This window comes from Somniosus microcephalus, chromosome 20 (assembly GCF_052327205.1).
Source record: "Somniosus microcephalus isolate GS21.2 chromosome 20, FLI_Smic_1.0, whole genome shotgun sequence".
NCBI classification, from domain to species: Eukaryota; Metazoa; Chordata; class Chondrichthyes; order Squaliformes; family Somniosidae; genus Somniosus; species Somniosus microcephalus.
This window is the reverse complement of record NC_141006.1, coordinates 44,139,884-44,156,277: the sequence shown is the minus strand read 5'-3', so window position 1 is coordinate 44,156,277 and position 16,394 is coordinate 44,139,884. Positions and strand designations below refer to the sequence as shown.

The 16,394-nt window shown below is 41.9% G+C and overlaps 1 protein-coding gene across 3 annotated transcripts in view; it reads left to right on the top strand.

Moving 5' to 3' along the window:
- Positions 1-16,394, top strand: part of cap1 (CAP, adenylate cyclase-associated protein 1 (yeast)) — a 60,144-nt gene that overhangs the window by 17,325 nt on the left and 26,425 nt on the right. For all 3 annotated transcript variants that reach the window (XM_085962556.1, XM_085962555.1, XM_085962557.1), the window contains exons 3-7: positions 3,379-3,479; positions 6,372-6,449; positions 12,369-12,512; positions 13,743-13,828; positions 15,289-15,394. In XM_085962556.1, the coding sequence (XP_085818682.1) occupies positions 3,379-3,479; positions 6,372-6,449; positions 12,369-12,512; positions 13,743-13,828; positions 15,289-15,394 (515 nt within the window). The remainder of the gene's footprint in view (positions 1-3,378; positions 3,480-6,371; positions 6,450-12,368; positions 12,513-13,742; positions 13,829-15,288; positions 15,395-16,394) is intronic.

Here is a 16,394-nt window from a genome sequence, read left to right as displayed (position 1 = left end):
AATGAGAGAGTGTGGGTTCTTGGCCAGGACAGTAGGCATGAATTCCTTGTTGCTGCAATTAATCTAACCTGTGACATGGGTGAAGTTGACATACAATTTACCTTCAAATTGCATCTGTTAGAGGCATGTACTTTTTGGTGCTACATGTTGGTCCAACTCCAGTATACAGCATTACCCTTGTGTCGCTTGCCTGGTTCAAAGTGGAGGGGAATGTTTTAATGTAGGAACTAGTGATGAGAGAAATGGTACATTTGATGCTCACCTGGCTGCTATCCTAACTCTCACCAAGTCTCGTTGACCTGCATGGCCTTGCCGCTTCTTATTTCTGTAACCTCCTTCAACCCTAGAACCCTCCGCGATCTCTGCTCCACTTGTGTATCCCCAATTTTCATCGCTCCACTATTGGCAGCTGTACTTTCAGCTGCCTAGGCCCTAAGCTCGGGAATTCTCTCCTTTAAGACCATCCTTAAAACCATGGAAGCTCAGCGTAAGCTCGAGGAACAGCACCTCATCTTCCGATTAGGCACTTTGCAGCCTTCCGGACTCGATATCGAGTTCAACAATTTCAGATCATAACCTCGGCCCCTATTACATTTTTACTTTTTTTTCCCACCCCTTTGTTTTGGATCTTCCCTCCCCCCCCCCCCCCCCCTTATTCTCTCTCCCACACGGCAGCTGTCTCCCATCCTGCCAGTACACTTTACACCTAATCTTGCCATCTTTTGTCTCCACTGTCCTATTACCATCTCGTCTGGTTTTGAATACCTCTTAATGTCTCTTACTACTTTGTTGCATCGCAGCCCTGCCTTCGATCTATTTTATTTCCTTTCCAGTTTGAAAAAGGGTTAGACCCGAAACGTCGACTCTAATTTCTCTCCACGGATGCTGCCTGGCCTGCTGAGTTTTTCCAACATTTTCTGTTGTTATTTCTTAAAACCTACCTCATTGACCAAGCTTTTTGTCACCTGTCCTAGGTTGCTCGGTGTCATGTTTGATAACGCTCCTGTGAAGTTCCTTGGGGCGTTTTACTACAGATTTTTGTGCCGTATATAGTGTTCAGCAAACAAATAGCCCATACGTTTCCATATCCAGGGTGAGAAAGGACCATCCGGCCCATACGTTCTCACCACCTTTCTTGGACTGATTTTATCCCCATACACTAACCATCCATTCCCTCACGTCCTGTGAGAGGCAACAAGCCAGACACCGGTAGTTAATTCAGAAGTCCTCTGTTTTAAAAATTCTTCTGACCGCCATTGCCCCAGCGGCCCAGATCCACAGATTTTCCAGAGTAATTTACTCTTGGTTTCCATATGCTGTGATCATAGGCATTAAGTCTAAATTCCTAGCTCGGCGATCTCATGCCAGAGTTACACTACCCTTCCTGAGATGGGGGATCACGACTAGAAATGCCTCCTAAAATGAAGCCTTATAGAACCTTAATATTGTAGTCATAGAAACAAGATAGGAGTAGGCCATTCGGCCCCTCGAGCCTGCTCCGCCATTCAATGAGATCATGGCTGATCATCCAAATTCAGTACCCTGTCCCTGCCTTCTCCCCATATCCCTCGATCCCTTTAGTCTTAAGAAATATATCTAACTCCTTCTTGAATATATTTAATGAATTGGCCTCCACTGCCTTCTGTGGTAGAGAATTCCACAGGTTCACCACTCTCTGGGTGAAGAAATTCCTCCTCATCTCTGTCCTAAATGGCTTACCCCTTATCCTTAGACTGTGACCCCTGGTTCTGGACTCCCCCGTGGGACCATTTATGTTTTGACACTGATCTGCTGGCACTGAGCTTGAACGTTGATCACTCCCAAATCTTTCTCCTTTTACCTTTTAACCAATAGAATTCTGCATGCAACTAGAATGCCCAGTACAGAAAGAAAATACTGCAGATGCTGGAAATCTGAAATAAAAACAGAAAATGCTGGAGATACTCAGCAGGTCAGGCAGCATCTGTGAAGAGGGAAACCGAGTTAATGTTTCGGGTCGATGACCTTTCGTCAGAACTGGAAAAAAGCAGGAAATGGAACAGCTTTTTAAGCAAGTGTAGTGGCTGGGAAATGTGGGAGGAGAATGAAAGAACAAAAGGGAAGGTCTGTGATAGGATAGAAGGCAGGAGAGGTTAAGAGGCATTTATAATAGATTAATAGAACGCCCAGTGTCTGGGCAAGTGGGATAGATGTGACTTGTTTTTGTCAAAACACTTTTGTAGGATTGTCTGTGGCATAGTAAACAGTCAAATAACTTGACATTATGTTTGAGCAGACACTCTTGTGTTCCAGTGAATGAAACTGGTGTGCTGCTAGTCCATGTTTAGTGGAAAATAAACGGAGAATTGAGCACAGTAGTAAAATAAGGATGAAAGGCTGATGTCTTAGAAAAATGGGGTGGTAGCCTGCTGCGTTCGTTCCAGCTGTGAAGTATTTTTGCACAAGTAGGTGCAGAGTATCTGACTACAAATACTCTTCTCCATGTTGCAAGAGATTGCTTCTGATGTCTACTTGAAATTCAGTCATTGTTTTGCAATGGTTGAATATGTTTGCCAAGTTGTTCAAGCAAGTGAGAAATGCTTCTGTTGACATCAGTTACTGACCACATCGTGATTGAGCAATGGAGCCAGTCTGTAGGGTCCCCACTTAAAAAAAAAAAACCCCACTAATCTTGATGGAGACCAACTAATTAAATACTCACAGCATTAATCAGATGTAATTGACTGCAAGAAAGGCAGACTTAACTTCTATTTTCTTCTTTAAAAAGCAGCTATGAAACGAAGAGAAATTTAAGTGTTTCAATGTGGGGTAGAGATGTGGTTAATATGTTCTAACAGCAAACTTTTCACTGGAAGGACATTTCCTTTATTTTAAAAATGAAGCATATATAGTACTGAGGAGGACACCATGTTCTGTTGTCATAAACAGAGTACGGCTGAGATGGGAAAATCAGTATGATGAAATGGCTTACTAATTCCATGTCCTTATTAGATAAAAACTTTGCAGTGATTCAGTGCTTTGAGTAAAGAATATGGTGTAACAGGCTACATCTACTGTACTGAGTTTCCTCTGAATTGGCTCCTGTATAAATTCAAATCTAACTTGTATAAACAAATGCAACCAGATTTCAAACTTTACATTTCTGCATACTTGCCCATTAAATGGTCAAATACGATAAAATCAAAGGTTTGCTTAGATTCCAAATTCCTGTGGAAGCCATTTAATTGCCTGTTTAGATTCATGTGTCCTTGTAGGGTAATATGTGTATTCTTTGATCGCTAGTCATTTTAAGTGTGTGTGTGTGTGTGTGTGTGTGTGTGTGTGTATTTGCACTATAATTTTGTTTAAGACTGGGTCTGTGTTCTCATTTTTGTACAGTGCTTGCTCCCTATGTGGAGGCATTTGATGAGCTGCTTGCTGGGCCAGTGGCAACATATTACAAACTAAGCAAAGAGATTGGTGGAGATGTTGAGAAACATGTAAGTAATTCTTGTGTTTTTTTTTTTAAGTGATTGTTGAATTATAGGCAGCCACGTCCCATTAATAGTTCCTGATAATGGAGCATTAAAGGGGGGAGGCATCCATAGATCTATCTTCATATCTATCAATTTTGCATCTTGTTTTGTAGAAGTAGACAGGAAAGTGACTGACTGTGGTTGAGCTGTTATGATCAGCTTTGAGGAAAATTTGTTTCATATACAGGAAACTTTGTGCTATCCGGCACCGACGGGACCGAGCTGTTGCCGTTCCCTCAAAACTGCCGGACACTCCAGCGCTAATGTTGAAGCATACGGAGCTCCGTATCTGGCAGCAAACACTGTTGCTTAGCAACAGCTTCTAAACAGTCGGCCGTACCTTGGAAGCGTCTCTGTCGCTTAGCAACAGCTTCAGAGAGACTTTGCAGAGCCTGACTGTTGGAAAAAAAAGCCACGAGAAGAAAAAAAACCTAATAAAACGGCTCCTGATTTTTTGCCGGTGGCTCGAGCTTGCTGGACATTTAGCCCCCGGATAACACAAAGTTTCCTGTATTCTCCTCTGATGCCTCAGTTGGTAAATTGTACTGAACCAACACACTAGGAAAGTCTAAGGTTCAATCCTTGTGTATTGAGTTAATTGAACTCCAGTGGAGTAGTGTCTCAAGCAGCCTGGTGCAAGGGAGGTGAACAATCCAACGCTCCTGCTCACAATCACTGTCTAGTAACCCATGAGAGAGGAGGGGGAGGAAAAACTCACATGTTCTCTGTGAGGGCTGCTGTGAAGATGCTCCCATTACCACCACAGTTCACCAGGCCGCTTACATAAGCTTGTACATAATGGATGTCCAGGTCGGTGTTGGAGCCTGTGGAACTGTACCCCACATTGAGTCAGCACCTTCAGGAGAGGAAAAAGGTGGATGAAAACCCTCATTGCTGTTTTTTGCCTATTAGTTATCATGTGCCCTTGTGATCACCTCCATTTCAGACAATGGTAAAATCAACAATTCACTAAGCCGTGACTTGGAGCTATGATCTCGCAAACTGATATTAACCAGTAAGTGGATAAGTGAATCAAAGCAATTGCTCTGTAGATTTACAGCACTGTCTGCTGTGACAAACTGCAATGTAGCCTGGACTAGACGCTTAGGCCCTTTTACTTGGTGATATGTTGCTGACTGTCCACTGAGTTACTCTGGCCTACTTGTGTCTCTGATAGTTTCAGATAGATTGTTCAGTTTGAGCAAGAAAGGCTAAGTGTCCACCTAGTGAGAGGTAGAAGAGAGAATTGGAAAAGAGAGAAATGCCCTTACTAATCAAAATTGACTGGCTAAAGCAATTTTTCAAGGCACAAGAATGTGAGCTCCTTTGAGGCTTCACAGAAATGAGTAAGACTGTATAGTGATAACACTTTATAGCTCCACGGATGCTGCCTGACCTGAGTGTTTCCAGCATTTTCTGTTATTAGTGATAACTTTTTATTGTTGTTAGACGATGTACCCTTCAACTCACTGTGCGCAGTGCTATTTATTGATTTACTGGATTTGTATCCAAACCAGCTGCATCACTTTCTGTGAGCAAACTTGTTTTTTTAAACCCACATGTACAGTGACAAAGAAATGAACAAACAGCATGATACATAGACAAAAATGTTTCATGTTTACTATAGTACAGGAAACTTTCGATTAACCGGCCCCTAAATAACCGGAAATGTCGGTTAACTGGCAATGGAGTAGGTTCAGGTAACTTTTATTACTTTTTTTTTTACTCCATTTGTTGCTGTGCAAGGGTGTAGCTGCAGCTGTTGCTAAGCTACAGAGACGCTTGCAACTTGTGCCGATTGTTCTGAAGCTACGCAACAGGGTTTGTTGCTTTATACGGAGCTCTCAGCTCCGTATCTTTTACTATAGCGTTCGGTTAGCCGGAATTTTTGATGAACCGGCACCATGTCGGTCCCGTCTGTGCCGGATACCAGAAAGTTTCCTGTACTGCTGCCAGCAGGTGCTTTATAACTGAAAAGAGGCAAAGCTGCTGTCTCCAAAGATGCTGAAACCCAACTGAAAATGGGAGTTTTTACTGGCGCCTGTGCAGCAATAGCACTGTGATTGCACTAGTCAGCATCTTTTCTGGCTGTTGGTGAGCTGAGTAGTCTGTTCAATCAGGCCAGTGGGACCCTTCCCTGGGCATTGTGAATGGTCTAGTATCTAGAAAATAGTTATAAACCTTGCCTTTGAAGCAACTGTGCATGAAAGTACTTTGTAAACCTTTCCTCTTCTAATAGAAACATAGAAGATAGGAGCAGGAGTAGGCCATTCGGCCCTTCGAGCCTGCTCCGCCATTTAACGAGATCATGGCTGATCATCCAAACCCTAGCACCCGGTCCCTACACCGACAGCCATCCCACCCAAGCCCTATCCCCGTAACCCCACGTATTTAATCCCCCCTAACACTAAGGGCCAATTTTTATCATGGCCAATCAACCTAACCCGCGCATCTTTGGACTGTGGGAGGAAACCAGAGCACCCGGAGAAAACCCACGCAAACACGGGGAGAATGTGCAAACTCCACACAGACTAATGGCAATGAAGACAGTTTAATGTTAGGATGATTAATCATTAGATTGATCTTTTCTAATAAATTGTTGCCAGTGGTTGGAATACTGACTAGCAAAACTGGGATGTTCAATGGTAAAACATAATCGATTTCAGTTTTGCATCTGTGTCCCCATTCACATTGCGCCAAAGTAAAATTTGATAGCAGAAAATTGACATGTCGTTACAAACCGAAATACCATCTCGACATGTTTGAACCTAAACTTGGAATTATGCAAGTGAGGATTAAGTGTCTGATAAGATTTTGTAGTGTATTCAGTATTTTTTTGCTTTACTATTTGTTTAGGCTGACATGATGACTGAAGCTCTGAAGGTGAAGAGAGCATTCCTGGTGACTGCCTCCCAATGCCAGCAGCCTCCAATGGTAGGTAGATAGTACTGATGGGTGTTGTATCTGCTTGGGGTAATCTTGCAAATCTAGAAATTTGTCTCCTGTAACTGGCAGATTGTTTTTCAGATCCAATAATTATATTTTCATTTATTTTCATGGTTTTGTAATATCTTGCATTTATCACTTACAAATTGTATGAAATGATTTTATAACAAGCCATTTGGATTAGTTTTGAACATGATTTGATGATGCTGTGTGCATCCAGTAGAGAAATAGTGAAAGTTTGCTTGGGTGCACCCCACACCATTATTTAAAGATCTCGCTCTCTCTGCAATCAAGGAGGGGCAAATATAGGCTGGGGACATTGAGAATAATGCAGAGGCTTATGTTGGGTGTCAGCTCAAGTCTCACTCCAGAGACTTGAGCACAAAATCTAGGCTGACACTCCAGTGCAGTACTGAGGGAGTGCTGCACTGTCTAAGGTGCCGCCTTTCGGATGAGGCGTTAAACATTTGCCCTCTCGAATAGGTGTAAAAGACCCCATGGTACTATTTTGCAGAAGAGCTCTCCCCAGTGTTCTGGCCAATACTTACCCCTCAACCAACATCACTAAAACAGAATATCTAGTCATTGTCACCTTGCTGTGCGCAAATTGGCTGCTGCGGTTCTTGCATTACAACACTTCAAAAAGTGCTTCATTGGCTGTGAAGCGCTTTGGGACATTCTAAGGACGTGCAATATGCTGTATAAGTGCAAGTTTATTTTCCCTCTGTTGCATATTATTTAGCAGCTGACTCAACCACCATTCCAGATGTTTAGTAACAGGCCACCTTGGCCAAGGATGGTGTTTGGAAACATAAATGGGGGAGATCTTAAAAGTAAATGCAGATTGCATTCACTGCTTCTGTTGAACTTGTTTAAGTAAGTGTTTCCCAAATGTTTGTTGAAGCAGAAAAATACTAACTGAACACACTACCTGTGCTTCTACTGCTTGTACATCTCTTCATTTATGCATGGTGGAGAAGGCCCAATAAACTTTTCATGGATCCTGAGATACGCTACCCTGCAACTCCTCAGATAATGAAGCAGTCCGTGCCTGCATACAGCAAGACCTGGACAACATTCCGTCTTGGGCTGATGAGTGGCAAGTAATATTTGCAGTACACAAGTGCCAGGCAATGACCATCTCCAACAAGCGAAAGTCTAACCATCTACCCTTGACATTCAACAGCATTACCATCATCAAATCCCCCACCATCTACATTCTGGGGGTTACTATTGACCAGAACCTAACTGGACCAGCCACATAAATACTGTGGCTACAAGAGCAGGTCAGAGGCTGAGTATTCTGCAGCGAGTGACTCCCCGACGCCTTTCCACGATCTGTAAGGCACAAGTCAGGAGTGTGATGGAATACTCTTCACTTGCCTGGATGAGTGCAGCTCCAACAACACTCAAGAAGCTCAACACCATCCAGGACAAAGCTTGATTGGACCCCATCCACCACCTTAAATATTCACTCCCTCCACCACCGGCGCACTATGTCTGCAGTGTGTACCATCTACAAGATGCACTGCAGCAACTCGCCAAGGCTTCTTCGGCAGCACCTCCAAGTCCGCAACCTCTACCATCTAGAAGGTCAAGGGCAGCAGGCACATGGGAACATCGCCACCTCCAAGTTCCCCTCCGCGTCACGCACCATCCCGACTTGGAAATATATCGCTGTACCTTCATAGTCGCTGGGTCAAAATCCTGGAACTCCCTACTTAACAGCAGTGGGAGTTCCTTCACCACGCGGACTGCAGTGGTTGAAGAAGGTGGCTCACCACCACCTTCTCGAGGGCAATTAGGGATGGGCAATAAATGCTGGGCTTGCCAGCGACGCCCGCATCCCATGAATGAATTTTTAAAATTGGAATTCTCTACCGCAGAGAGCTGTGGATGCTCAGTCGTTGAGTATATTCAAGACTGAGATCGATAGATTTTTGGACACAGAGTCAAGGGCTATGGAGATAGGGCGGGAAAATGGAATTGAGGTAGAAGATCAGCCATGATCTTACTGAATAGCGAAGCAGGTTCGCGGGGCCGTATGGCCTACTCCTCCTATTTCTTGTGTTCTTCTTTTCACCTCTGGGACCTCTATTTAAATCCAGCCCTCCATCTACTCTGGCTGCAGTGTTGGTAAGCAAAACTGATTTTGGGCAGTCTTGGTCTGGTTCTTGTACTACCCCAGGATGAGTTACCACCCTCCCGAGCGAGGGAAGTTATTGAGGTAATTACAAATTGAGGGGTTTAAGCCTTTAAAGATGAATAGTTTAAACAGTTTGAATAAGTGTATGTGTTTTTTTTTTGGTCAATTGCATCATTAGTGTGGGGGACACCAGCAGGGGGACAGTCAGAATAAATAGGTACTTTACAGGGGATTCCGTAACTGGAGTTTGTTAGTTTGTTAAATTTGTGACAACCCTGATAAATGAACTGTAATACTGAAATGTTTGGTTGTTTATCCTCGCCAAGGTTCCCACTGGAGACTAGTTGAGGTGTAACACAAGACTAAAAATAGCTGCTAATTATGAGCTGCAGTCACAAACACCTCTTAAAGTGCTTACTGATGCAACTAATCTGAAGTCTCCCTCTGCCAGTTGTCTCCCTCTGCCAGTGCCTTTCATGCCCTGATGTATTTGATTAAAAAACAAAAATATCCCCTACTAGATTACATAACTGCATTCTAAAATGTTGTCACCTCATAATAGTTCTGAAAAGGTGGCTCCAAAATACAACAGTCTGCTTTAGCACTAAAGGGGCCATCAGTATGGCTACTGTGATGAAGCAAAATATTTGCATAGGTGCTGCAGTGTTATTCTGAGTTCAAATATAAAGGACACTGTTTTACCCTGTATTTATTTTGTGGTTTATCTGACTTGGGATGCTCATTACTGATTGTTGAAACATTTTGCAGTTTTCAATCAGCAACATTATGGTAGACTGCACCTTGTAAAATCTGAGCTATACTTTACACTAGTATATAAAGGTACTCCTTATTTATAGAATATAAATTGTACTGCAGGTTAACTGGGCCGTACAATACATTATCATTGCTGCAACTGCATTGCAAATTTCACATACTGTTAAAATTGTGTTCAAGTTCCATCTACAAACTATTTTCAGAAAGCATAGCTGTTATGACGACTGGAACTTGTATAAGTATTCTAATGCTCACAATTCATTGCAAATTAGATACATATTTGCAGTATAACTGCCTCTGCTTGATGGTGTGACAAATCTGTTCCTTTTTACATTTCACCTTCTGTTGCTGTGTATGGTGTTGGCTAAGCCTTATGACTACAGTTCCTTCTTGGAAGTTTAACGGATATATTCCCCTTCAGTTACTAAATGAAAATTTAATCAACAATGGACCTTGCTGCAAAGGACCTATTGACGAGTAACAGGAGAGAAAGGGTGCTAATGTGGCATAAGTATCCAGAACAAAGTTTTGCATTATGTATGTTGGGAACAGTGACCTAGTGTTTAGCCATGGTTTTTGCAAACAAAGCTCTTCCAATGAAATATGGGCTCATTGACGCCCATCATAAACTTAGTTTAAATTTATATATGCATCAGTTTGGATTTGATTCAGTACTGTGCATTTATTTATCTATATACAGGAAACTTTCTGGTATCCGGCACTGACGGGACCGAGCTGGTGCCGTACCATCAAAACTGCCGTAGAAACCAGCGCTAATGTTAAAACATACGGAGCTTTTGAGCTCTGTGTGAATCAACAAACCCTGTTGCTTAGCAACAGCTTCAAAACAGTTGGCCGCAGCTTAAAAGCGTCTCTGTAGCTAAGCAACAGCTTCAGCTAGACCTTGCAGAGCCTGACTGGAAAAAAAAAAGCAACGAGAAGTAAAAAAACTTATAGGAAACGGCTCCTGAATTTTGCCAGTAGATGGAGCTTTCCGGACATTTAACCTCCGGTTAAATGAAAGTTTCCTGTATTTCAAATTTGGGTTTGCATCAAATTGGCTTTTTTTAAAAACAAGTATTAGTTTTCCACTTTACATGACTTTGCCTATAGCTTGGATTTGTCTTGCATTTGTGCTAGAACAAATGCTGATAAAAAGGCATTTTCATTTACAAATATGTGCACATTAGATTTTTGTTCAGGTGATGAAATTAAACCTGAAAAGATGGTGGAAACTGATTCCATAAATAATTTTAAAAGGGAGTTGGACGGGTACGTGAGGATGAGGAACTTGTAGGTTACGGATCAAAAGTGAGGATGTGGGACCAAGCACGACTGCTCTTTCAAAAAGCCAGCACAGGCACGACGGGCCAAATGGCCTCCTTCTGTGCTGCAAGTGTCTATGAAACCAAGGAACGCAATATCTGTACAGTTAGTGAAATTCTCTTGCACCAGTGTGTATTCGCTGAAGAATAGAAAGGTGTCTTTAAAAGCAGATCTTCTAACGTATGCAACTTGATTAGTGCTCAGAAGACTCTTGTTTTAAAAAGATGCTATTTGTGTTGTTTATTTTTCAACTTTAAAAACCTGTTGACGTTTTCCATGATAAATTCCTGTATCCAGATTTGTAATGGAGACTGCCTAAATAAACTTGTCATTCTAATTACACCCTTCCCAGGTGGCATTGTAGCACTGCCACTGACAAAATAGTGTAATTACAGTATTATAAATGTTGGCTTAGGAACTTATAATGGGAATATGAAAAGGACAAAGTGCGATCTGATTCATGTCTGCGCCCCGGTCCAATTATAGCCCTGAAGTGTCATTGGATAGCTCATGAAATTTAATAAATGTAGCTGGTTTTTGTTAAGCTAGCTAGCAAAAAAATGTTGGAAAGAAACATCCTTTCCTGATTTGGGTTGGGGTGGGGGGGTGGTGGCGGGGAGGATCAGTGTTGAATTTGAAGCAGAACCAATGAATTTCCTGTAAATGCAAGCTGTTCAGAAGGCAATAATGGAGGTGTCCTAGTGTCGGTGTTTGGAGTGGGTTGCTACCCTGTTCTAATTAGTCTTGTTTGGATTAGCCTGTGCCTCCATTAGTGAAAGCTCTGCTGGAGGTTGACTGCTGCAAATTAGTTTCTGTACATAGTAATGAGAATGTTATGGTTGCTGTTTTGAGATGCATTCTGATCCTTTACCAGAGTTTTTAAACAGTTTATTTTTTTTTACTGTTTGTGCCACACAGTGCCTTTTTTATTAAATTTCCCACCCATTATAGACAGCATTTTCAGGAGAATTTAATGAACAGCAGTGGAATTTATTTTGAAACAACTTTAATGAGAATGCTGCATATTACTGATGTTGTAAGTTGCCAAAATAGATTTTTTTAAAAACTAAAATTTTATCCCAGGTAATGCAACAAAAATATTCAACCAATAACTGAATAAAAACTGATTTTAACCAGTGGTGGTACATTTCTTTGCTGTAGTCATGCAGCCCAAGCAATGTTTCTCATTTGCATTTAATGTTAAATGCACTCAGTGGGATCTGGTTTGTGGCCCTTGAATTACCCATATTGTTGCTGGTCTTGGCTATGTCATCACAAGGAACTGAGTGGGGAGAAGGAGGGAGAGAAGAGAACCTGAAGACCAGTCACCTTGCAATGCATTTTCTCACCTAGTGTCGAGCTTGAGTATTGCACTTTTCCGAGGGGTGAGAGTAAATTGATTTCCCTTTTTGGCAAGGACGCTGCACTTGTTCTGGAGCAGCGAATGTTCAAACTGGGACCCAGAGAATCCACAGTCGTACAGTATACAGTAGATTTATCTGCGGCTGGGATTACTGCATGCTGTGAGCACGACGTTTTGAATAATGTATTTTTTTTCCCACGCTCGCTATTTGACTTGCTGCCATGTTATTTATTTTGCTGTATGCTAAGTTAATGTTTTCTGCAATGGTAACACTGTTAATCTGCCTTTATTTTTGCAGAATGAATTGACCCAACTACTTCAGCCTCTCGCCAATAAAATTCTGCTGATCCAAGATTTCAGAGAGAAAAACCGTGCAAGCAAACAGTTTAATCATCTATCGGCAGTTAGTGAGAGCGTTCCTGGCCTGGGATGGTTGGCAGTTGTAAGTATTCTACTTGTTTGACTAAGCAAACAGTCTTGCCCAGTAGTGTTAGCAGGAGGACAGTGACCTAATTTGGTATGGCATGCATTCATGATTTTTGTTGTGCTTTTGATAAGGGACTTTCTCTCTTTTTCATATGTGGACTGTTTGATAGCTACTTACCTGGAGATTTATTAAAGCTTCACCTTCAAAGTAAAAATAAAATGTAAATTTCTGTTCACAACTTGGCATTCAGTCTTGACATTGCAAATTGACACTATCCCTGGATTAGATCGACTCTCGTGGAATCACGTGATTGGGTGGGCAAGATGGAAAAGAGAGTGCCCAGCCTGAAGGAGAGAAACGGCAATGAGCAAACTGCAACTGTTCCCCCTCGTTTTTTGGCTGTGTGGCCCATTCACAGTTTCGCGCATGTGCAAAATTTAACATTAAAAAAGCCGGTCCTGGGTTGTGTGGGACTGGCAGAGAGCTGTGCAGCCATGCAGCTTAGAGGAAATGTTGTTTGTTAGTAGGTTGTTAGTCCCTACCACTTATAGCAAGTGTGTTGGTGTTGACGCAATTTACCCGCTATATGCAGTGTGCAGTAAGATCGTCATAGATTGTAGCAATGAAGCGACAAGTCTTAGTCGAACATAACCAATTGATGTGATCCGCACCAAAAACGTCATCGGGCCATCAGGATGTTTTTCTACACGTAGTGAAAACATTTCTCGTGCCTATTTTAAAAAAGACAGGGTTGCTGCACAATGCCTGAAGTCTCCATTTAGCGGACGCATCTGAATCAATATCAATACCAAGAATTTCATCACTAAAGTAATCGCACTAACAAGGTGTGAACAGTTGATTGAAGCGGCTTGATTTTGAAGACTTTACCTGAAATAAGCAGAACTTTAAATCAGTAAATACAAGGGATTAGCGAGGTGCAAAATACATTTTCAACTGGCCGAAATAGTCGACCGGCTTTATACGTTCTAAGCGGCGTCTTTGTAATTGAGTCCTATGGAAATGGCAAATGGTTAACGCTATTTGCTTGACATAGGTGGCTGCCCAGGATGAGCGTGGATGGTGTAAGTGGTGGGAACTGTATATGGTAATGGTCTTCCCTTTTGGAGTCTTGAAGGTGGCTTATACAATTTAAGTACATAATGGATGGTAAAATTGTGGCATTCCTGTTGTAAAGAACAATGGCACTTTACATGGAAATTAATGAGATGGCTTTTCTTTCCCTAGGCTCCCAAACCTGGTCCTTATGTTAAGGAGATGACCGATGCCGCTATGTTTTACACCAATAGGGTTCTGAAGGACCACAAAGACACGTACGACTGCCATTTACTATTACTCCCCTTGGATTCCTTTTGCATTTATAGAAAGTTTTATCAGCTCTGAAAATGTTAATTATTTTTATAGGTTAATTTTCTGTACATAATTTTCCGCAGACTAGCATAATGACAACTCCTGCGTAATTTTCAAACATGCCCTGTCTCTGATAATTTAAACAAGAACCACAGATCTTCTAAGCTGTACATAGCTTCCACATTTCAACATGACCAACCGTGTAAAAAGGCCAGCCAAAATTTTCAGTTCATATTTAATTGAAGTATTTTGAATATAATGAGATTTTCAAAGTTGATGTTTTCTGTATCCACAGTCATCAATTTGGATAACCCTGTAATGATTGTAACTCACAGTTCATAAAAGCCTAATTTTTCTTCTTTCTCTTTCTGTCCACCAATTACCTCCGAGTTGTTGGTGACCAGCCTACTTTGAGGCCACACCTAGTGCAGCTCTGAGCAGGGCCACAGCAAGCACATGGTGATCTGGAGATGAATTTTCCAATTTTAAAACTTTTCAGTATCTAATGCTACAGGGTGTAATACTAGGATAGCAAAATAAATTGGCATGTATCGTCTGATCTTTTAGTTGTAACCTTAAAGATGATCTTGAAATCAAAATGGCAGCAAAACTTTGGCCTGGGTTTCCAAGGTTTTTTTTTGTAGGTAACTATTTAATTAAGTTCTTGATTGTAGACAAAAGTATATTGTTTCAAGAAATTTCTGTGCAAATGGATTGTGTCCCCCATGGTACTCCACGTTGCTCATATCTGATTCATCTATGCAAACCATATTCAATCTCCCACATGTAGTTACCAGAACCATTCCCCATGCTTCCAGCCTGCTCCTGTTCTGCAACCAGCCTCTGCAGTTGGTTCTGAAAATGACACTGTTGAAATTGGACTAGATGTGGGGGCAACAAGGGTGGAAAGAGGGCGTTTTGGTGAACCATCCCCAACTGCCTCGAGTAATGATGCAAAATCACAAATATGTTGCTAAGCAACAAAGGAAAGGCAGGGTCCATCTGCAACCACAGTAAACAAGAAGTTATCCAGAATCATCAGTCTTTACTTAATTTTTTCCCACTTGAGAATTTTAATTCCTCGGCTCAGACTGGCATTTATTCTCAACCACACCCACTGCAGCAGCAACTCCAGGGCTCACCAGTATTGGTCCGGACACGACACTAGATGCAGCGTGACAGTGATGGAAAAACCAGCTGGCTCCCAGTCCATGCTTTGGTGCCCCTCTCCTCTGCCATAAATTCCTTCCCAGCTCAAACCCCCTGCCTGCCTCTTGCCTCCCTGACATAATAGGTGAGATGGACTGAGAGTCTGACCTTGAGGTATACAGAGTGAGCGATGCACAGAGAGAGGGGAAATAGAAGGAAGGAGAAGCTTGTAGAAGGTGATATTTTAACAAATGACTAACTTTTTTAATTTCAGTGATAAAAGGCATGTGGAATGGGTTAAGGCCTATATAGGCTTTTGGACGGCACTTCAAGCATACATCAAAGCAAACCACACCACTGGGCTTTCATGGAGCAAGACTGTAAGTGTCCCAGTTTTCTGTATCTCTAACCAAGAACGCATGAAATAATCTACCTGTAAGGTTGAAACTGGTTGAGTTTAAAGCTGCATTGGCTCCGGAATTAAAAGATTAATTATAGTTCTAGGCAGTTTTGAATAACAATTTGCATTTATATAGTGTTCCTTATGCAATAGGTCTCCAAACCACTTTACAGTGAGAAGGAAAGTGATGAGGTAGGACAGAGCATGGAGTGAGAGAGAGATGGGAGCCTAAAGCATGATCACAGATCAGGTTTTTGAAAGCGAGGGTGGAGATGGCAAGGAGGAGGGAAGTGGGTAGTGAATTTGAGAGCAGGAATGTAGTAACTGAAACAAACTACCCCAAATGGTGGAAGAGAAAAAGACCATAATCTGAATGGGAGCGTGTCTGGTTTGTGGCAGTTTGCATGGCTTTATTAAGCATGCAATGAACTTTATCACTTAACAGGTGGTTTCAATTTTAGAAAATAAAAAACATGCCCATCTAAGAGAAATGGTCAATGCTGGAGAATGCACACTTAGTAGCAACTGGCTTTGTCAGATATGAATGGAACTGTGATGGTCAGTTGCACACACTGTACCAAATAATTGGGTTAATTAATACTGGGCTAATCACAAAACAATTTCTTGAAATCGTGAGGTTGTGGACATGATCCTGTTGAAACAATACTGACCATTTTTCAATATATTTCCATGGTGTGGCCCCTGGGATTTGAACAATTCTCTTGGAGTAAGGTGCCGTGAAACAAAATGCTCTTGGTCTTGTTGCCCATCTTCTCTTCCTCAATATTGCAAGACAATTCCTAATTCAGGAATAGCATGAATCAGATGTAACAGTCTCATTTTATGGTTAGTGTGCATCAATGGAGCCTAAGATTTTTTCCCCCTTCTCCTCCTTGACCTTCCCTTCTCTTTGTGTCCCCTACCACCCTCCCTTAAATAGGGGATTTTGATTTATTGCTGACACACACACACACACACAC